The following is a 22,667-nucleotide window of genomic DNA, read 5'->3' as shown; positions in this document are numbered from 1 at the left end:
CAGAGAAGTAGTGCAACATTAGCCTTACAACAGAGACAGATGTGTAATAATGAAGTATATAGCACAGTAATAATAATGATCTCTGTATGAGCTGATAGCTTTTGCCCAGAATGATGGTGGCGGTTTGATAGATTTTAATAGAAAATAAAGGAAAGGAAATTACTTTCTTCACCTCCTTCAAGTTATATGGAGACATTTCTACAAATAATTTGTTCCTCCCCCAGTTCAGATCTATGGAAAGAGCTATTTCCTCTCAAGGTTCTCTGCAAAATGAACAATTACTTTCTCTCTCTCTCTCCCTCTCCCCCACCCCCTTCACCTTATTTGCTTTTCTAATAATGCCCAAAATGAGTTGTAGATTTTTATTGGAACAAGATTATAGCATTTTTTCCTGACACATTTTCCAAACAGAAAAAAACCAGAATCCACTTTTAAGGAGAGGGGAGCAAAGGAGGAAGGGGAGAGAAGAGTGCTTGGCAGGCATTTCTCACAGTTCTAAACTGGAAGAGGTGGAAGAGAAAGAATTGAGCATGGACAATAAAGTTCTATTTGTTCATCAGAAGGATTGTGATTACAATCTCAGATGATTTCCAAAAACATATTCACTTGCCTTAAAAAAAAAAAAGCAAAGCAAAGCAGTGATTAACTGACTATCAGTTAATCACTCCTCGATCACTCCTTTGACTTCAGCCAAAGAAGAATGATAAAATGTACAAGTCTGCCAATCTCCCATATCACTGAAGATAACAAAAAAATAAAGTTTCCAGTGCTCCTTTGAAAATTCTGTCCCTGTTAGTAACATCCTTATCACAGATTAGGCAACAGGTAAAGTTCCAGAGTTCACAGAGCACTGTTTATTTGCTCTTCTTTCTGTCTTTTTCCCTTGGTAGGACCAAAATGAACGCAGCTATCGCATTGTGAAAACGGCTGCCAGAAACACTGATATCAAGGGCCTGAATCCCTTGACTTCATACGTCTTCCATGTGAGAGCAAGGACAGCAGCTGGCTATGGAGACTTCAGTGGACCCTTTGAGTTCACAACCAACACTGGTAGGTAATAATAACACATCTCTCACTGGTATAATCCTGGGCATCCTTTCTCCTCCTGTCACCATTTTGAAACAGCACTGCATTTAACTTAATTGAATACAAATGAATGGGTTTCTTGTTGGTTCAGAATCTCTTTGAAGTGCTTGGCCTTGATCAGACGTCTGAATGTGCCAGATCACAGACTTTTCTTTCCATGGCTTCTTCTCAGATTGGAAATGAAGGACATTTCCCCCCAAAAGAAATGCAAAAGAAACCTGTGTACCAAGGCTTAAAAAACATACACCCTTAGATCATACTAGGTTATGATTTACGGCCTGTTAGAGGAGTGGAGTAGGATTTATCCTTTTTATAGTTATTGTTAGATGCACACGTTTTAAATGTGTTATTTATTCTGTGTATTTGGTTTTAAATGATTAGCAAGGTGTTTGGTATTTTATATATTTTGTAACTTTTTCTTGGAAAGTATGGACTAAATACAATCATCGCCATCATGCAAATACTATGACAGGGATCAAGCAGGTCCTGTTAAGCAGCAAAATCCTCACAACATCCTTAGACTCTAATAGATCAAAATTTTCCTTTCCCAGTCTCTTCCATTAATAACCTAGAAAATGCAGGATATCCTGTCTCCCTTCTGCAAGTCTCCCCACTTCTGCAAGCAGCTGCCAGTCAAGTGATGTCCGGCTCCCCAACGTAGATGCCTCATTCAGACCCTAGGATTGATTATTACCAAAGGCTTTATTCCAAAATTCAGGTTACAGGTATACAGGTCAGGCATTCAAAACAGTGCTGTAAGATACAATGTCTCAACCATTGACTCTCCCTTTGAAGAGTGGAGCAAGCACAGTCATTCTAGTGGATGTCTTGCCAAGGAACAGAGCTGGGCACTCCTGCAGGTAGACCAAGTCTGTTTGCACCTGAAGATGGAGTCAGGGCCACTTTCCGACCTAGGCTCACATGCCTTCCCTGGGATGGGAAATGCTTTGCTAGCTGAAGGCAGGGTGGAGACTGGACTGTATGGTTTCCGATCTTCAACAGGTGGGACATCTGATGCCGCTGGGGCAGGGCTTTCTCCCAACACACCACTCCCCCCCACCACCACATCCAGATCAACACACTCGTGAGCACAACTTGCCCCTGTACTCTTCTCATTCCACCTCCCTCTCTGACCAGCCAAAAAGTCTCCACAGGGCTCATGACAAGGGATGTGCAGTGTGGTGAGATCATGTCACTAGACGTTTACAGGAGAGAAGGTCGCAGGAGAAACCTTTTCTGTGGCAATCATGCATTCCCTCTCACTGTAGAGCGTATCCATTTTGATTCTGCACTTGTGAACAGTACAGCAAGTGTTCATTCATCTATATTTGGAAGTGTTGTGTTCATTTGGATTGTGTTCATGCATCTATATTTGGAAGTGTTCAAGAACCAGGACTTTGAAACGCATGTTCATAGGATCCAGAGAGTGAATGCAGAAAATCACATTGTGGATGAAATAAAGCAGTTACGTAAATCCGCCCACAGCAAACATGGTATTTGCTAGCATTTGCATATCCTGTGTGTTTGATGCAAGCTGTTTTCAACATTTTAATGAGGAAGTCTTAATAAGGAACGATAGAACAATACATTGTGTATTACTCTGCAGCAAGATCCCCCATTGATTCATGGGGGGGGGGGGGAATTTAATGGCTTGGCTTCCTTTAATGCTAACATGAGTTCTATGCATAAATCTGCACATCTCAAGTGGCAAAGAATAAATTCCTTATAATAATTATTAGTTCTCTCAAGATAAGCATGTTATACATGGATACGTGCTAGGGAGGAACATTGTGTGTTCCCCTTATACTTTTATTACAAATGACCACAAGTGGCTACCCCACCTTTGGTCCTCAGTTTGAGCCTGGCACAGCAGAGAAAGGGGGGCTTAACTGTCTGCAAGGGCTGACCAGTCCTTCCTCTTTGCCAATCACCCTCATGCCAGTTCACTTGGGGTGGGAAATATTGGAGGCAGGCATCAGTGGAAACTTTTCTCCTCAGGCTTCCTCTAGCAGAAAAGTCCAAAAAGAGGCTTTTTCTTTGCCCTCCCTGCATACCCACCCTTCCTATCTGTGCTTGATCCCATCAATTCTCGTTTAATTCTTGTCATTCTTACATTTTGACCTTGCTATGGGTTTGGGCTGCCTGCTGATGGAATCCATTTTATCTCGCTCCCATATTATTTTGGTCCTTTGTCATGGCGAGCCTCTGTTTTGCTTCTGCTTAGAACTAGTGGTTAGCTCTTCAGTTGAAGCCACAAAACTATAGTGTTGGTCAGGGACCATAGTAAGCAGGGTGATTTCCTAGAAACCCTCTTCATTATGAGCTTAAGTGATTCAATATTGCAGGCAGCCAATCTCTACAACAGGACAGTCCAGTACGTGGCTGGCCTGTGGATCGCATGTGGCCCTTAAGGCCTTTTTCGGTGCTCCCCAATCAATAACTGAGGTTCTGCCCCCCCCCAACAATAGGCCTGCCCCCCAACAAAAATCCTGTCTACACCCATGATCCCAGCTCTCATGCTGCCTTCCCAAAGTCAGGCAGGTGAGGTGTTGGGCTTTGGGAAGGAGGCATGAGGGCTCTTGACAGGGTCCTCCCAGCTCCTTTCCAAAGACTAGTTAGCATTTTCCCAACTTGGGGAATAAGGTTGGAGGGCTCTAGGATTGTGTCAGAGCCTCGGGCCGCCTTCCCAAAGACCTGCGCCTCACTTCTCTGGCTTTGGGAAGACAGCATGAGGGCTGAGTGAGGGTCAAATTTTGGCTTAGCTCTTGCCCCCCACATGCAAAAAGGCAGTGTGAGGCCTGTGGGTTCCGTGTTGAAGTATTCTGGTGGCCTACTTTGTATGAAAAGTTGGACCACCCTGCTCTATAAGGATTATTTTCTGCAGGATGAATCCAAGTTGTCCATAGCCACAAGACATTCCATCCTGCCTGAGCTGTTCAGCAGTTGTGCTGATCAGTGCATAGCTCAGTGGTAGAGCACATGTTCTCCTTCGAAAAGTCTGCATGTTCGATTACTAGCGCTCCACTTAAATGATCCCAGTGAACAGGGATAAGAAAGACCTCAGCCTGAGACTGGCTATCAGGGAAGGCAATATTGTGCTGGATAGACCAATAACCCTAGCTGATATGGTGGCTTTGTGCATTCACTTATTTCCTGCTCTAGATGACACTCTTGGCAATCAGACTGCCAATAACAACTGCCAATCACATATTTTCCCATCAAATACAAAAGTTCTCATTTGATAAAACTGTGGCTTGCACTACACCTAACTGGTGGTCTCATTCTTCAGTCCCTTGGTCTCCCCACTTTGGAAGTAAAATGTACAGCTATTTGTACATTCTGTCTGCATTCAACAGACGTAAAAAGCATGATGGCTTCTTGAGATAACAGGCGGCAAAGGATATTTAATTTCCATTGCACAGAGAAACGTTAATCAGTTCAGGTTGTGCCTATTGGTGTTAACATCCCTCAGGCAGTGCACATGAAAACGGGCCGTGCTCTAGCCCGCTTTAAGACAGTCGAAAACATCTTGTTCTGTTTGAGTCTGCCTCTTGCTCATAGTCAAGGAATGAGCATCTGGTCCATTTTAAATCAAATAAAATGGGAAGCAGCTCAGTGGGCGCTAAATCAGCCATTATACTCTCAGGGTAGACATGAAGGGGAGAAAGAGGGGAGTCCTTATTCTCGATGAGTTTCCCCCCAAAACCATTATTGAGCATAATGCCTTTTGCTAATTAAGGCCCTCCTGGAAAATTATGGCAAATGAATAGCTAATGAAAAGGCCCAAGAGTGGCTTTGAGTGGTGCATTGAACTGCGTCTGTCTGCCCATCAGCTGCAGAACCAAGCACTCTTCCCTGTGTTGTTCCTGCCTGTAACATAACTACAGAATGTTAACAGATATCTTTTTCTCTTTCTAGTCCCGTCTCCCATCATTGGCGAAGGTACCAACCCCACAGTCCTTCTGGTCTCCGTGGCTGGCAGTGTTGTCCTTGTGGTCATTCTCATTGCTGCCTTTGTCATCAGCAGGAGGTAAGAACTTAAGCTCCCCTTCTTTCCCCCCTTCTCTTTCAGGAGGCAGCTTTTTGTCTCTCCCCCAAACAAAGCTAAATTCTTTGATTAGCATCATAAACAGTGCATTTGCATCACAAGCCCTCTCCTGTGTTGCTTTGATCTTCTCAACATCGCTACCACAGCAGCATGCAGTGTAATGGTAATAGTTCTGGAGTTATTTGCCCTTCAAATGCAAAACCAATCCTAGGGATAGGCTGGTGGTGGTGGGAGGTTTTAAGATGCAAGCCAACAACATGAGATCTAAAGAGAGACTGTAATTTGATGTAGGGTTTTAATGAATGCATCATTCTGGGCTGACAGCATTTTATAGGAGAAGTGCCAGGGCAATGGGGAATGGGGGTGGAGAAACGGAACAACCCCCTGCATCTGAGCTTATACGGAGAGAGAAAAGATGCCGCCTTGATTTTCTGATGGCTTCTGCATTTGGCCACATCAGTAGTTGTTGCCTCTGCAGAACAAAAAGGAAGGTGCACTTAAACACTAAATTCCACAATTTTGTATGCCAGGCAGGTTAGACAACGCTTTTTTTCCATCACCAGGCTCCCAAAGACAGGAAAGCAATTATTTCAGCTTCTAGAAGTGTAAATACATTTATGGGTTTGGCTTTTAAAAAACAGTCTGCTCAGTAGTATTTTCCTGGACTAGCCTGAGGTGGGGATAGGAAGGCAGAATAAAGAAAAGGAAGTTATTAAGACCACATAGTCCCTGGAATAAAAGGTTAAATAAAGAGAATATTGCTTTTCCATCCCCAAATGCTTAAAATTAGCATGTTTTTTTTTTTTGGGGGGGGGGAGAAGGTGATTAAGATGATGGGGAAGTAGTTCTCTTTCTTTTCCCAATCAAGAAAAGCATCAAAAATGAATGGGAGGGGATCTCCTCACAAATGTCCTACAAGATAGGCTAGTAACAGAGTTCAGGTTCAGAATAAGTGTCCCTTTGAATATCAGTTGCTTGGACTTAAACCATGGGAAAGGGGTATCGTCTTCACGGCCGCTTTCTGCACTTCCCAAAAGCACCTGGCTGACAACTACTGAAAATACGACAGTGGACTAGATGAATATTTAGTCTGATCCAGCAGGGCTGTTTTTATGTTCTTGTACTCTATAAATAAGATCAGGTTCCTTTTGTTTCACTTTCTTACTGCAAATTGTTTTCTCCTTTAAAAAAAAGAAAAGCACACACTGTTAAATCCATGGGGTTATAATATCTGATAAGTAGTCGTTCGCCGTAATGGATTTCAGTGGGTGGTTCGCCTGGTTCACCAGCCTCCACGCTGACAGGAGGGAAAGTACATATGAAAATGTATTGCAGAGAGATAGGTTTATTAAAAGCCATTGCTACAGAAAATAGCATCACTGAGCCTGATGACTTGAAACCCCCTCTGCTTTTATTGATCACTTTATTATTTAAGGCAGGATTGATAGTGAGGTGCATTGGATTTCTAATTACGAGTTGCCACCTTGGAGGATTCTGGCTGCCGAGTCTGGCTGAGATTATTCCTTTACCAGCTTCCCCATTTTTATTTTTTTTATAAAATGCCACTTCCCTAGGCTGATAAACAGTGCCTGGTGATTGGTCCTCAATGGATCACTTTTTAGAAAATGAAACGTCAACCCCTTGCCCTCCTATTGATTCTCTTTAGTAGTGGCCATAAAGCTGTCAAAGGAAAGGCTGTTGGGAGCCAGGTAGCTGACAGACTTGCTGGAGGAGCTGATGTGTTTGCCGCCAACACTTATTTCACCCTCAAGCCGCCTCCTTAGTTATCTCTTCCTTGGAAGGGTTCCAATTGGATGGAAACAAATAAAGAGGTGTCCATACTATTAAGAATGGGAGCTTGGCCCAGCCCCTTCTGGGGGAAGGATAAATGGGGAATGGGCTCAAAGATGTAGCTCTTCTGACATGGAAAACACCAAGAGCTGTACAGATCTTGTGCAGCAAATGAAACGCTCAAAGAAAGTCCCATAGTTCCCCTTGCCGGATGCTCAGTGATTTCTACATTCTTCACAGTCTGTATTACTTAATGAACAGCATCATTAAGTAATGCAAGCTAAGCAAGTCTCTCTGTGAGGGACATCCAAGTTTCTTTTCTGGATACCAAAATTTACTTACTAGGCTTGTTTGTAAACTTAAAACCCAGTTTTTAAGCTAGAAGTGCTGCCACGACCTAGGAAGAAAATAAGGCACCACCACATGGGGTATGTTCAGGTGAACTGTGAGTGGTATGGATGCAAACTCTGCCCCCAGCACCACTTCATATGTTCAGGCAAATGCTTCACCATGCCTTTAAAGGTAGAGGTAAAGGACCCCTGACAGTTAAGTCCAGTCGTGAACGACTCTGGGGTTTTGGCGCTCATCTCGCTTTACTGGCCGAGGGAGCCAAAGTTTATCCGCAGACAGTTTTTCCGGGTCATGTGGCCAGCATGACTAAGCCGCTTCTGGTGAAACCAGAGCAGAACATGGAAACGCCGTTTACCTTGCTGCCGGAGCAGTACCTATTTGCACTTTGACATGCTTTCGAACTGCTAGGTTGGCAGCAGCTGGGACCGAGCAACGGGAGCTCACCACGTTGCGGGGATTCGAACCATCAACCTTCCGATTGGTTTAGACCACAGTGCCACCCGCATCCCTCGCCATGACTTTAGCAAGAAGCAAATGTGAACTGAGAAAAAAGAGTATTAAATCTTTTAGTGCTGGCTCAAATCAGCAAAGGATGGATAGCAGCTTGAATGTTTCACAGCAGCTTTCATCAAGCATAGCTATTTCAAACAGCAATTTTGTGCATTTTCAGAGGTTAGGAGTTGGAATGCATGGCTTTGGCTACCTCATACAGTTGTTTGATGGGGTCTGAGCTTCCTCCCTGAGCCCCACCCCTGAGGTTTTTTTCTGGTTCTGCTACCCCCTACTCAATCTTGTGGCTGTGGATGATTTCTCCCACTCTCCCCAAATGGTGATCCTAAATGTCCTGGTGATCCTAAATGACCTGACATCAATCACCCCCCCCCCCCCAAGACCAAACTGCTTCTGGCTTCCAATTAATATTTTAAAGTTAATGGTTAAATTGCCAAGGCTGTGATTTTGTTAAAACTTGATGTCAATTGACTTGTCAGGGGCGTGTTCCCTGAAAGACTGCCTCTCAAGGTGTAAAAGCAAAGATGGTAGAATTTGGCCTTGCACAGGGAGTCATCTTGGAAACAAACTCTTGATACTCACCTACTGATTGGTCACCCAGTAATCTCTAGAAAACTTGATGCTGGTTCATTCTCTGAGCAAACCATTTGCATCTATTATGCTGCTGCGGTGTTTTAAAGTATATTTTTATCGGTTTCTAAAACTGCTGTACACTTCTCCTTCAGTGCTGATTTTAGAACGGAAGGGCGGGATTGAAACATTTTCTGTAAATAATAAATAAAAGTGAAAGGATTCCAGAGCAACACATTGAGAGCCCTGAAAATTAGTGCCGCAGGGTGTTTTGTAAAAGAAGAATTAGAAGGCAGAATGGGTCATGTTAGGTTTTGGATCTTAGAATTCTTTATTATATCACAAGCTTGGTAAAGCCAGAGATCTCAAATGAAACAGCCAGAGCTCCACCAAGGCCCCTGTAGGGATGATTCCCCTGGCATGCCACCTTGTCATATCCTTCTGTTTGGGAACACACTATTCAGGAATCTTTGAGCTGCCTTTGTGTTCTCCACATTGGCCTGTCAAAGGCTGGAGTTGCCAACTCTGGTGCGTTGGCTTGACTGGGAGAGAAGCTTGTGGGGCTCCTGCTGTTTTGCTACAATACCTGCTAATACCCCTTGGCTCCCACTTTGTCATTTGCGGTGCATGCCTGTCAGGCTGAGGACCCGCCTCTTTTTTATCTGGAAGTCCCACCTGTAGGCTTTGCCTGCCTCTCTGACCCCTGCAGTTTTTCCACAGCGCCTGCTTTCCCTTCCTGATCCCCGCCTCCCATTTAATCACTGTCACCCAAATCCCTGTAATTACGGGGCTGAGCTCTGCGACAAAGGTTTCTTTCTGTCATTCAGGTGAGCTGTCTGTGAATGTCAGTTTGTGTCCAGCATTCCTCAGGGCCTCCTGAGAACTTCCCATGCCCTCCCAGTGACTCAGTAATGAGCAGATGGGGGGGGGGGGCAAGAGGAAAGTATCTTTTCAAGACAAAAGGCCCCAGCAGTTTCCCGCCCTGAGCAAAAGCTCAACAGGTGACAAAGGTAGAGCTGAAGTGAATAGGAGGTTGGGAAGCCTTTATTTAGAAGCTAATAAGCTGTAATTAAAGACTGAAAAGTATTCATTGCGCTTCCTTCTAGCTTCCCTCTTGGGGGGGGAGGGGAGAGGGAGTTTTTCCCGCAGTGGTGCTCTTTTAGACCAAAGAACGATAACTAGGATTTTAAAAGTTACTGGGGGCTTCCTCCCTGCCCATCCATAACATAATTATTCCTTGGGGGTTTGTTGTAAAATTCAGTGTGTTGTGTGCCAGTTGCAATATAATAATCTATTCAGCTCATTCTGAATAGATTATTATATTGCACTGGCACACCAAATCAATGGGGATACTTTAGAGTGAGCAGGCCTTCACATTTGCTTCTTACAGAAATGTCTATATCGCCCTTCAGGATGCATTTCCAGTGTGTTTGTCCTGGGATGTCTTTGTTGGTATAATGTGTACCATGAAGTGCTTGTGTAACAGTTGGGCATACAGTGGTACCTCAGGTTATATATGCTTCAGGTTACAGACTCCGCTAACGCAGAAATAGTGCTTCAGGTTAAGAACTTTGCTTCAGGATGAGGACAGAAATCGTGCTCCGGTGGCACAGAAGCAGCAGGAGGCCCCATTAGCTAATCTGGTGCTTCAGGTTAAGAACAGTTTCAGGTTAAGTACGGACCTCCGGAACGAATTAAGTACTTAACCTGAGGTACCACTGTATATGCACTCCTTCGCTCATGTAGGAGCATTACATTGCAATCCTGCACGCACCTACCTGAAAGTAAGCCCCATTGAGCTCAATGAGATTTGGTTTTGGGTAGATAAGTCTAGGATTGCACTGCATGGGGGCTGCTCTTACAACTAATAAGCAATGATAGGCGTTAAATTCTTCTATCTTTTAGAGGCAGGGGATCAAATTGCATATTGATTTCTACCGCATCCTCTGCCCAGTATACTCTAATTTTTATACTTAGAAAAGACAACATTTATATGCAGTCACAATTAAAATTGCTTAATTGCCTTCATAAGAAGGATGAGTAGTGATCACATGTGGTCAGGCTTGTTTCTTTTTTTGTTGGCAAATATACACAACAGTGCCCAAAATGTTTCCTGTGACACCCATGAAAGTTCTGATGTCGGCAATATTAAAGAAAAGCCGTAGGTTCCCATAGGAAAAACAAAAACAGCAGCAGTAGACTCACTTGGGGGAAACATTGAATTATAATTGCTAAATAGTACTTGTGCTTTCGGAATTTTCCTGTTCTGACCCTGAGATCCTGAGAACCTAGAGAGATGCAGGGACCAGCTGAACTTTGTAAATGTTCTTTACCATGTGAAAATCTTTCCTTTACCAAAGCACTTCTTTTATTAGATTCCCTTAGATCTTTGTTTATCAAAGGGCTTTTAAAAAATGACAGCAGCTAAGGTTGCAAATATTATGAGCCTTTCATGTGTCATTATATGTATAGTCTTAATATTAATCTGTAGGATTAATGTTCACACGTGTAGAATTAAAATAGTTTTATCAGGTGTATGTTGCTGTTCACATTGAAATATGAGCTAGAATCTACTTGAGAATCTGTTGATTACACGTATGCTGCATTTTTCTATATTTCATTTCCTTGTGACCTGTGTGTATATCCCACTGTATGTATATGTACCTGCAGTTCAGGATAATGCTTCTGGAATGGACTATGAAAGTTTGTGACATAATAAATAGTTCCAGATTTAAGGTGCCAGAAGACTTCTTACTATTTTTACATACAAATCTCGTCATTAACACACACTTTTCAATTGTTTGCTCACATCGAAATTATTTAACCTTTTCAAAACTGGCCACAGATGATGATGATGATGATGAAGATTTACATTTTGAAGCAAGATGCACATACAAAAATCCATTTTCCTCAAATGCAAGGTTCTTTTCTTTGATGGCAACAATTAATGCAATATAAGCAATCTGACAACTCTTGTAATGCAGGTGGGGCTGTGTTAAGTCATCAACTACGGTAGCACAGAGAACTTGTTTTGGCAGGCACAGTGATTCAGGTCTTGGCAGGCCCAGAAGACACTTGAGTTCACCACTAAGTAAGATATTTATTTTGATTTGCTCTTTCTTTCATTCCAACAGACGGAGCAAGTATAGTAAGGCCAAGCAAGAAGCAGATGAGGAGAAACATTTGAATCAAGGTAAAAAACATTGATGCTTGGTTTTCCGATCTGGTTCAGAAAGCATGTCCTGTGTGTGTTCTGAAGCTTAGAAAATAAGATATGACATTTCCTTAGATGTGACTTTGCAGCTTGCTTTCTCCAAAGCTGAGAATTTGTGTCCCGGTTCACAAGCTGCATTGGTTATGTGGTTTCGTAGTTGGTAGCCTTTTCCAAAGGGTAGACTCACATCTCACACAAGCAGCCCCTTGTAAAAGCAGCGCTTAATTGTATGTGATCAACGTAGTGCCTAAACATACCTAACGAGCAGAAAAGAGCCTCTTTACTTGAGGAATATTCAGTGGGTTGGGAGACATGATGTCATACTTTCACATTACTTGCTTTTTTATAATGTTGCAGGATTTATTTGGAGACTGGATAATATGGAGTGGGCTTGATCTCAATGGGACTTATTCCTGAGTAGATGTGTTTAGGATTGTGCTGTCAATTGAAGTTACAGTTTGAGGTTCAGTGTGGGGAACTGAAACAGATTGAAAAGTTCTGGTTCAAATATAGATCTGGGGCATGAACAGCTATCTAGCTCTACCAATATGCTGCTCATTTGTTTTTCATGCTGTCACCAAAAAGCTGTGTTGCTGCTCAAAATATACTTGCTCAGAAACCCAGTTGCTTGCTGGTTTACCATTGCTGTGTTGCTATTCACACAATTTACAATCCAATCCAAAACCCACTTATCTAAGAGTATGTTGTTAATGTGTAAAAGCTTCCTCCGTTGTACAAAATGATCAGCACTTTGCCCTTTTATCCTAAATTTATATATTTTTGTGGTAGGCTGGCCTTTAATGTAGTTCAGGTACCAGATCAATTCATTCCCAGGGCAAAGCCTGATTATCTATTTGAATGTATAAAGAAGACACATCTCTGCATATTAAAGCACATGACTGAATTTTTGTGGGTGTGTATTTATTTTGTCACCCAGCCTTTTGACTGTCCACTGCAAATATAAACTAATGATCCTTCATTTGTACATGGATTACATAACTAGACAAGGCATCTTTGTGTTGCAGGTGTTAGAACGTATGTTGATCCCTTTACATATGAGGACCCCAACCAAGCTGTGCGAGAATTTGCCAAAGAAATTGATGCTTCCTGCATAAAGATTGAAAAAGTCATTGGTGTCGGTAAGCTCAAGTCATGACCATGTTAGACACTACAGTCATACCTCGGGTTAAAATAGCTTCGGGTTTCATGTTTTTAGGTTGCGCTCCCTGGCGACCCAGAAGTAATGGAACGCGTTACTTCCGGGTTTCACCGCTCGCGCATGTGCAGATGCTCAAAATGACGTCATGCGCAGACGCAGTGAATCGCGGCATGCGCAGATGTGGGTTGCATTTTCTTCAGGATGCGAATGGGGCTCTGGAACAGGTCCTGTTCACATCCAGAAGTACCACTGTAATAGATTCATAATGATGGAAGGTTTACTGTGGTTTTAATTTCCTGAAAATTGTTTCATTTCATTATTTATTTGGCAGTTTTCTATCTCACCTTTCTACATTTTCAATCTTCAAGATAGCTTACAAAGACATTTAAATAAAGTTGTTTACCTTCTCAGCAAGGTAAACACTCCTCAGTGAATTAATTTAGTTGAATAAAACAACTGTTTTGCTGTTGTTCACCATAGTCATATTGTATTCCCCCTCACAAAAAGACTAAAATAAGTAAGCCAAGCAAAAAGAAAATCCCAAAGGAGATTGGAAAGTGTATTACACATACGAATAACCAAAACTGAAGGTTAGCAAACATTCACAGAATCTTCTAGAATCTCTATGGCATCAATTAAAACATCATGGAGTTAAAATCACACAGTGACTTAGTTGCCATCAGGTCTTTCATGGTTGTCCTTTGGGTCTCCCTTCTCTGCAGGTGAATTTGGTGAAGTTTGCAGTGGCCGTTTGAAGGTGCCGGGAAAGAGGGAGATCTGTGTTGCTATCAAGACACTGAAAGCTGGATACACAGACAAACAAAGAAGGGACTTCTTGAGTGAGGCCAGTATCATGGGACAATTTGACCATCCCAACATCATCCACTTGGAAGGGGTGGTTACGAAATGTAAGTAGGCCACAACCTGTTGCCAAATGTGTGATCATGTCTTTGACCAGGACAGTTTGGAAGTCACTATGAAATTAAATCAGCACAGAGCTTTTGCCATTCCTGCTTTGAAATGACAGATGGAACAGATCCACCGATAGCTAATAGGAGGAAATCAGTGTAGCACTTGTCATTAATCTTGTTGTCAGCTATAAATGGTTTTATGGTTGCAGCCGATACCCTATCTTTGAGCAAGTTGTGCATAGTTTTACAAGGAAATGTAATACTACACAGTATTAAGGAGTAAGGAGGAATGTGATAGAAGGATGCTTTGGTTTGAAGTGAGTTTTTTTCCACCTCTTTTTATTGGTATGCCAGGTGGGTACGTCTGAAAGTCATCTCTCTCTTTTTAGGATTGCAGTGACTTTCAGTCGGATGAAGGGAAAGCAGATGGTAATCAATGCACCTAAAATATTTCATAAGAGACCAAGCACAATAAACCTGTGAGCTTTTATGCTTTAATTCTTTAGGCACAGATGTAGGGAGCAGGCCTTTCAAAAGAAAATAACCCTGTCCTTAGCAAGAGGCATGTTTGTGTGCTCTTTCTGATTTTCGTCTTTGGTGCCGTTGCTTCTATTTCAAGCAACACCTGGTCAAGAATATATCCCCCTCCTCTCTTCTCTCCCTTTTAAAGATGATTAGCAGTCACTGTACCAATGAACGCCAGTCTAAGCCAGAAGAGAGCAAAACCCCACAGTCGTGATTTTCAAGCCAGAACTGAAATGCACCTGTGAAGCTTGCAAACCCAAGTAAAAGTATGCTGGAGAGGCCCTCACTGTTTGAGGTGGCTCTGATCCAGATAGATCACTGAATATAGCTTCAAAACATGGCCAGTATTCTTTTCTTTTTTAAAAAAGAAAGTATCTGTTTATATTTCAGGTCCTATTTTTCTTAGGATTGCAGTCGCTGGTTGTAGGGCAGAACTTTTGTCTGTTTATTGTTGTTTTTAATTGTCTTTGCTTGAGCAAAATATTGGGGAACTCACACGCACGCAAAACTTGTAGCGTATCCCAGCTATATCCGGGCTTTGTGAAAATGTAGCTCTGTGCTATTGGTACTGTGAGCAAGCAGCGTGCCTTTCAGGAGCTGGAGACAGGAGTAGGTTACCGGTAAAATACCCGGGGTTAGCGAAGTTAACTCTTTATTCAAAGAAACCAAAGCAATGCAGGCCTAGTGATCCCAGCAACTCTTCCCAGTAGGTCATGCCCCAATGAGGCAGTCGCGAGAACTGAATAATAATAATAATAATAATAATAATAATAATAATAATTGATTTATACCCCGCCCGTCTGGCTGGGCTTCCCCAGCCACTCTGGGCGGCTTCCAAAAAAAATTAAAATAATGTAATACATCAAACATTAAAAGCGTCCCTAAACAGGGCTGCCTTCAGATGTCTTCTAAAAGTCTGGTAGTTGTTGTTCTCTTTGATATCTGGTGGGAGGGCGTTCCACAGGGAGGGCGCCACTACCGAGAAGGCCCTCTGCCTGGTTCCCTGTAACTTGGTTTCTCACAGTGAGGGAACCGCCAGAAGGCCCTCGGTGCTGGACCTCAGTGTCCGGGTAGAACGATGGGGGTGGAGACGCTCCTTCAGATATACTGGACCGAGGCCGTTTAGGGCTTTAAAGGTCAGCACCAACACTTTGAATTGTGCTTGGAAACGTACTGGGAGCCAATGTAGGTCTTTCAAGACCGGTTTTATATGGTCTCGGCGGCCGCTCCCAGTCACCAGTCTGGCTGCCACGTTCTGGATTAGTTGTAGTTTCCGGGTCACCTTCAAAGGTAGCCCCAAATAGAGCGCATTGCAGTAGTCCAAGTGGGAGTAGTCCCCGCCTTCCCACTGCTCTCTAAGGCTCCTCCCATGTTCCTTCCTTAGCAGCCTAAGGCTTCGTCTTCTTGTCTCTCATTTGTCCACCTCCTTCATTTTCCTGCATGTTCTGGGAGACCAGGCATGGAAGGAAGCTTCTTGCATCAGGAGAAGGAGACTCCCTGGATTCTTCTGCAGCCTGCTTCATCTCTGCTTCTTGCCCCCTCTCCACTCTAGCCTCTGCTTCTGGGCTGTCTTTTGCCAACAGCTCACTAAACGCTGTTACCTCTTCAGCTTCCAATGCCTCCCCCCACCCCAGTCTGCTCCCTCTTTTCCCTCTGACCACTCGTTGTCATCCCAATGCCAATCCCCTGGATCTGAACCTTCTTCCCTTGGAGGCCAGCTTGTTCCTCCCATCACTCCTCTGCCTCCAGCTAGTCCATGACAGCACCTCCCTTGATTCTGCCAGTATTAAGAATCTGGTATGCTCAAAAATTACTGCAGAAGAACAAACACCTTAGCTCTGTCAGCTTGTGTTGCCCCAGGAATCACAAATTAAACATATCAGTCTCAAAGTGCCAGTGAACTGCCTGCAGCATGGAACTAATAGCAATGGGTTTTCATTGTTTCTTAAGATTTTTTTTCCTTTCTAAGGAAATCCTGGTATGAGTCTGGGATGTGTGAACCTCCCTTTCCTCACTGAGAAAGTAATGCATTATCTGGAAGGCACTGAGTTCATTCCAGCACAGTGGGTTGGATTCCAAGAGTTGTGAACAGTGTTCTGCCCCTGAAATGTTTTCCCAGTCACTCCTTGCTGCTGTCCCAAAATCCAATGCTGAGGGGGTGAGAGGAATCATGTGGTTTGGGGACATGGCAGGCCGTCAGTGGAGGGAGCTGTTGACAGAAATTTCATCAAATTTTCTTGGAAACCATGGAACCATAGAATTTTAGAGTTGGAGGAGACCCTAAAGATAATCTAGTTCAATCCCCAGCAATGCAGGAATATGCAGCTGTCCCATACGGGGATCAAACCTGCAACCTTGGTGTTATCAGCAACACCATGCTCTATCCAGCTGAGCTATTCACATGTGCAAATAAAGGCAGCATAGTCCATTTAGCTACTTCAACCAGTATAGCCTTGATGAACGGGCCAGTTGTGACTCTGCTTTTAAAAATGGGATCTTCAACTTCATTGAGGAACCTAAGCCCTTTAAATGAAATGCTTTAATTTGTACAAATATATACATTTCAGAAACTGATTAAATTGTTAAAGCCTGATAATTAATTGGTTAAAATCATGGTAATGAATTGATAGCATAGGTTTTTTTGAACTATATTCTACAAGTTGTGACCAGGGCTTGTTTCTGTAATTGCTGGAAACACACAAACTTGGAATTGTGTGTTTGTTTTGTTTGTTTGGTTGGTTGGTTAACTGGCTATTTTATTTGGATATTAAGTAGAGCATTATACTACATCAAATCAAAATGTGCTTGAAAGCATACATGTTACAGGTATATTTCCTTCAAAAAGAGGTTTCTTTTTAGGCCACCATGTGTTTGCTACAGACATTGATTTTCATACCACCTTGGTAAAACAGAGAATCAACAAGGGAATCTTTGTATTGAAATCCCACTGAGGCTTTTAACGCCCCCCCCAAAAAAAAGCTGGTACAGCTGTAACAGTTATAAATGAGTGCATACTATTTGCATAATGTACTTGTCACTGCATTAAAATGATTTTAAATTCCCAGCAGAAGGTGGGAGACCAAACCAAGTGTCTTCTATTGCCAGGCTCCCTGTAGTTCATGCTTTTGCTACAAACCATCGTAGACACCTCCAAGCCATCACCATTTGGCAAACAGAGTTTCTTAAGTAGACATTTATCTCAATTTTCCCCTGTATGTTTACAGAGCCTTGGTGAAAAATGGGTGCATTTAAAGTTTCTGAAATTGCAACACAAGATCGATTGTTGGGGCAGATGTGTGGGTGCGTGTTTGTGTGGGTGAGAGAGAGAGATGAGGAAAGAGACTAGTATGAACGCACTATTAGTGGCAAGTCAAGTGCTATTAATAATCAACTTCATGATGACAAGCTACCCCAATTAAACTCCCAGGAGAAAAGTCTATGGCTACATTTGTTCATATTGTATGGTTACTTTTGCAGTCACAAGACGATGGTACCGAAATCAAACAGGTCCGCCACTGAATCCAATACATCATACTTTAAATAAGAAAGTTGTTTAGTGCTTTCCAAAGCGTGCAATCAAATTCCATCAAACAGTGGATCCCTCCAATTACTCAGTTCCACACAGGGTCTACCATATGCTGGCTGCAAAATCACAGTCCAAGAGGGATAAGACAGTGCTTTGACTCCATGTAGACCTCTTTGTCACCCCTTCAACACTGCATTGCCTAGGTTCAATAACTAATGGAGTTGTGCATTAATATATTCAAATGAAGAGTGTCTCTTATTTCTTTAAATTGACAAAGTACCTTTTGATTGCAGAAGGTTAATTAAAACCTATTTAGATGTATTTGTTCTGTCAAGTGACTCTAAGTCACAGTTGCAAAGTGTAAATGACATGGGGAAATATGCAGATTGGATCTAAGTGGGTTCCTTACTCACTGATGAATATTGGGAGGGGTGAATGTTCATATATCAAGAGGGTGGTTTTCCTCAGCCTTTGCCTTTAAGTATTTTTATTCCCGGCCAGAATTTCTAAGCTCATATTGATACAGCTGCCCTGGATTTTTGTGCATGTGCACAGGGGGGAAAAACAACTTTGACTCATGCAAATAAGATAGTTAGGGCTGCAGATGCCTGATTTCCATTTCACTTTAACGTAAAGACTGGCTTGCATACGTAAACGTGGAATAAGATGAGGGACATGAATGTTTTGGCACTAGCTGAAGTAGCAAGGGAATCATGAACATACAGGTTCTGTGGAGAGGCTGGCCTCAGGCCAGCTGTCCCTAAATAAAAATGGAAAAGTGAAAGAGGTACAGGCTATTAATATGCCTTAGCATACTGTTTTCTAATCAGAAAAAGTTATTTCTGAAATAGGAGCTCCTAGTAGAATTGCAAGTAGAGGTAACCTGCTGAGTGAAAAATGTGCTAATGTAGATACAATTATAGGAGCTACTCCGTGTGAAAATATTTCACAGACCCGCAATTTTCCTAAGCAAACGTTTGAGCAGATTGATTTTTTTTGTTGTTCTGTTAAAATATGTTTTCTTTTACTCCAGATCTTTCCACACACAAACACATTCTGTTTACCCAAATAAGAGTATACGTGAAAGCCTCACCTCCTGATCCATTCATGGCATATTATAAAACAAAATTTAGAATGGAAGAGGTTTAGAAAAATTAGCTACTCTCTCCCATGAGTTCCTGTGCCTGGCTAACAAGCCCTATCTTAGTCTTTTAGAATTGTGGATCTTAGGCAATCATTAGGAATGCTCACACATTTGAACTTGAAAGAAGCAATTCCCTTTGAGGACAGTTAGTTACGTGAAATGGGTTAGTTTATAAGTAATGTAACACTAAACTATGGAATGGGCCTCAGCTAGGCCTTGGGCTAACAGCTCCTCCTTCCCGCTTCTCTTTCCAGAAGAAGGACTTTGCTGGCATATGTTTTTTATTTCAAGGAATCCTGGCGGGCTGTTTCATACCACTGTGGTTTAAAACAAACCCTAGCCAGTTTTTAAAGAAGTCAGATTCAACCATGAATCATAAAGCTGGCTTATTAAACCAGCCCAAGTTTGTTTTAAACTATCATCTCTGTTTTGTTTGTAACAAGTAGCCAGGATTCTTGGACACTGAAAGCAAATGCTAATGAAGTCCTTATCCTCACTGCGCAGGAAAATGAGGGAGAGTGTATAAGTCCAAGACTTCACTTGAGTTCATTCTAGCTCATCCATGTAGCACTAAACCATGGTTTAGGGTTATGTGCAAACCAACCCTGTCTGCAAGGTATTTTCAGGACAATGCCAATAGCTGCTGTTATTAAACATATTAATAGATTATATTTAATCATCATGGATTTAGGCAGCAGGGTATCTGGGAAAGAGGCATAACTACTGCTCCAACAGTGGAAAGAAAGGTCTACAGGCAGAATGACACCTGTACCACCAGTAACTTATTGACATGCCCAAGGAAAGTTCACCGTAGATGTGCCACCATCTATACCCTGCCGTGGTGGGGACAAAGTGGGGCATTCTGGGTCTAGCGAATTCAAAGCCCCCCCCCCCTTTCCCCTGACATAGCCCTCCCAAATTTCCCAGCACTATGCCAACCCTTCAGCTGGTGTAGTTTTCTCTACCTTTGAAGTCAATGAGAAGCAACATGATAAAACTCTGCTCCTACCACCCGCCCTCACCTCAGCAAGCTGGCAGGATGTAATGGTTACTCCATCACAGAATCTCTTCCTCATCCCATGATAGGATCACTCTAGAATAACATAACTGTGTGCAACCCAGCATTACTTTACACTTCTCTATTTCTGTTAAAGTGTACGTTGTCTGCAACATAGTTCATTGACTAATTTGACCCTGCCTCCGTCAGTACGGAGGAAATGGGTAAAGCATGTTTTTACATGGCAAAATAAATGCTACGGATTAAGTAAATAGAAGGGAAATTACTGTTTATGCCACACCTGAATCTGCGCTTACAGCTGACAGTCCACATCCTTCAAACCATAACTTTGATTTCTCTCAGCCAAATGCCTACGGACATACAAATTCCCTAGCAAACGATGCAATTATCTTTACATTACTCCAAGTGCAAATAGGCCTATTTGGGTCTATTACTGCATCACCATTTCTTCTTTAGAGAGCAATTATGGATTCTTAAATTCTCTGGAGACCGTGGTGTGTACCGTAGTTAAAGACCTTGTCAATGAGTCAGCTAAAGTGTTAATTTTCTGGCTGGAACTCTGGAACACGTCAGCCTTGCATTATTTCTTTTCTGGCTCACTCCAGCTGAGGAAGAAGCTTGGAACTTTGGAGTTACATTATTATGATTTTTTTTATTTTTAAAGCTTTCTGCCTCCCCTAATTGTCTGCATCTATGAATTGTGTTTTTTCCCTCCCAAATTTCTAGGCAAACCAGTCATGATCATAACTGAGTACATGGAGAATGGTTCTTTGGATGCCTTCCTCAGGGTAGGTGCCTGTAATAGAATAAACCCAAAGATTTGTATTATGATATCCTTATCATTAAAGATGAGACAGAATTATGCTTGTAAGATGCTTACGAGTGTGCTTTTCTGCAGGGAGGGGTAGGAAGGCAGGCTGCATAGAAGTGAAGTATAAAATAGTAAGCTCTAAATAATCCATGTTTAATCAGAAGCAGGTTTGATTAAAATGCTCATTAAAAAGTCTCACGGTGCGGTGGGCTAATTAAAACTGGAACATTCCACACATCCCAGGAAGCTAGTACAATAGCCACCGGACTGTGCTTTGCTGGTGAATTATAGGGCTAGTTGGCAAGGAATGCAGTAATGTGATGGTACAGTTCTTAAAAAGATGTGACCGCGGTTCTTAAACTGTGTGGCAGGCCCCCTTTGACAAATGGGATACTGAGAGGGACGTGAAACAAAATCTCTGGGGAGACACAGGCTCCTCAGGTAGGTTCCTCCCTTACAAGCTGCTGGATAGCTTGAATTCTCACTATTGGTGAACCCTCACAAATCCACGTTTTGCGGAGGTTGCTGGACACTTAATCGCCTTACTCCTAAGAACATGAGAAGAGCCTGCTGGATCAGGCCAGTAGCCCGTAGTCCAGCATCCTGTTCTTACAATGACCAACCAATGGGGAGCCAGCAAGCAGGATCCTAGCCCTCTCCTCTCCTGTGGTTTCCAGCATCTGGTATTCAGAATCATTGCTGCCTCCAACTGTGGCAGCAGAGCATAGCCATCAATAGCCCTTTCTTCCCTGAATTTGTCTGACCATCTTTTAAACCCATCCAAATTGTTGGCCATCACTGCCTCCTGTTGGAACAAGTTCCATAGTGTGATTTGGCAGAATAGTGATTAGAAAGAGCTGTTACTTTGTTTCTGTGGTTTAATGCTAGTTTGATCATACTATCCCAAGCCACCAAACTTTGCAACCATGATACAACCAACTCCGAACACATGGAGATTGTTGGTTCTGAGTTCAGCAGGTATCCGGAGAGTGGAAGGCTTAAAATGTTTAAGGAACCCTGAGATAAAGCCAAAGCGGGATATATTATTTGGCAGTTTTCACTGCAAATGTTACACAGTTTCTTACTTATTTATTTATTACAGAAGAATGATGGCAGATTTACTGTAATCCAGCTGGTAGGAATGCTTCGAGGCATTGGCTCTGGGATGAAGTATTTGTCTGACATGAGCTATGTACATCGGGATCTGGCTGCTCGAAACATACTAGTGAACAGCAACTTGGTCTGTAAAGTTTCTGACTTTGGCATGTCACGTGTTCTGGAAGATGACCCCGAAGCAGCCTACACTACCAGGGTAAGGCACGAAATATTTCAAGCCATTCTTAGCTATATCACTCATTTTCCCATCACTATTTAATGTACATGCAAAAGACATTTGTAATCACAACAGCCCCGAAGTTGTATAGCCTACATATACTTGAGACAGCTGCTGTGTGACTCCTCCATTCATGTCCCTTTAACCTTAGGTTAAAAATAGTCCTGTGCTTCTGACATTCCAATGAGCCAGTGTAGTGTAGTGGTTAAGGGCGATGGATTCGTAATCTGGTGAACCGGGTTCGCGTCCCTGCTCCTCCACATGCAGCTGCTGAGTGACCTTGGGCTAGTCACACTTCTCTGAAGTCTCTCAGCCTCACTCACCTCACAGAGTGTTTGTTGTGGGGGAGGAAGGGAAAGGAGATTGTTAGCCGCTTTGAGACGCCTTAGGGTAGTGATAAAGCGGGATATCAAATCCAAACTCTTCTTCTTGGATCAGTCAGGGACATCAGGGTTCCTTGCACGTTCCTTGCATCCATAACTTCTGGGACATTGATACAGATGCTGTGATACAGATCTGGCCTTTTTTGAACATGGATTATAGAATCATAGAGTTGAAAGGGACTCCAAGGATCATCTAGTCCAACCAGCTGTCCCATCCAGGGATCGAACCTGCAACCTTGGCATTATCAGCACCATGCTCTAAATAGCTGAGCTATCAAAGCTGATAT

At 42.7% G+C, this 22,667-nt stretch overlaps 1 protein-coding gene across 2 annotated transcripts in view; it reads left to right on the top strand.

Moving 5' to 3' along the window:
• Window positions 1-22,667, top strand: part of EPHA4 (EPH receptor A4) — a 160,842-nt gene that overhangs the window by 120,294 nt on the left and 17,881 nt on the right. For both annotated transcript variants that reach the window (XM_079975858.1, XM_079975859.1), the window contains exons 7-13: window positions 891-1,050; window positions 5,005-5,116; window positions 11,491-11,549; window positions 12,596-12,709; window positions 13,452-13,637; window positions 20,580-20,641; window positions 21,767-21,976. In XM_079975858.1, the coding sequence (XP_079831984.1) occupies window positions 891-1,050; window positions 5,005-5,116; window positions 11,491-11,549; window positions 12,596-12,709; window positions 13,452-13,637; window positions 20,580-20,641; window positions 21,767-21,976 (903 nt within the window). The remainder of the gene's footprint in view (window positions 1-890; window positions 1,051-5,004; window positions 5,117-11,490; window positions 11,550-12,595; window positions 12,710-13,451; window positions 13,638-20,579; window positions 20,642-21,766; window positions 21,977-22,667) is intronic.

Source organism: Podarcis cretensis (genome assembly GCF_951804945.1).
Source record: "Podarcis cretensis genome assembly, chromosome: 5".
Classification (NCBI taxonomy): Eukaryota; Metazoa; Chordata; class Lepidosauria; order Squamata; family Lacertidae; genus Podarcis; species Podarcis cretensis.
Note: the sequence above shows the minus strand (reverse complement) of the source record. Positions and strands in the feature narration are given on the sequence as shown.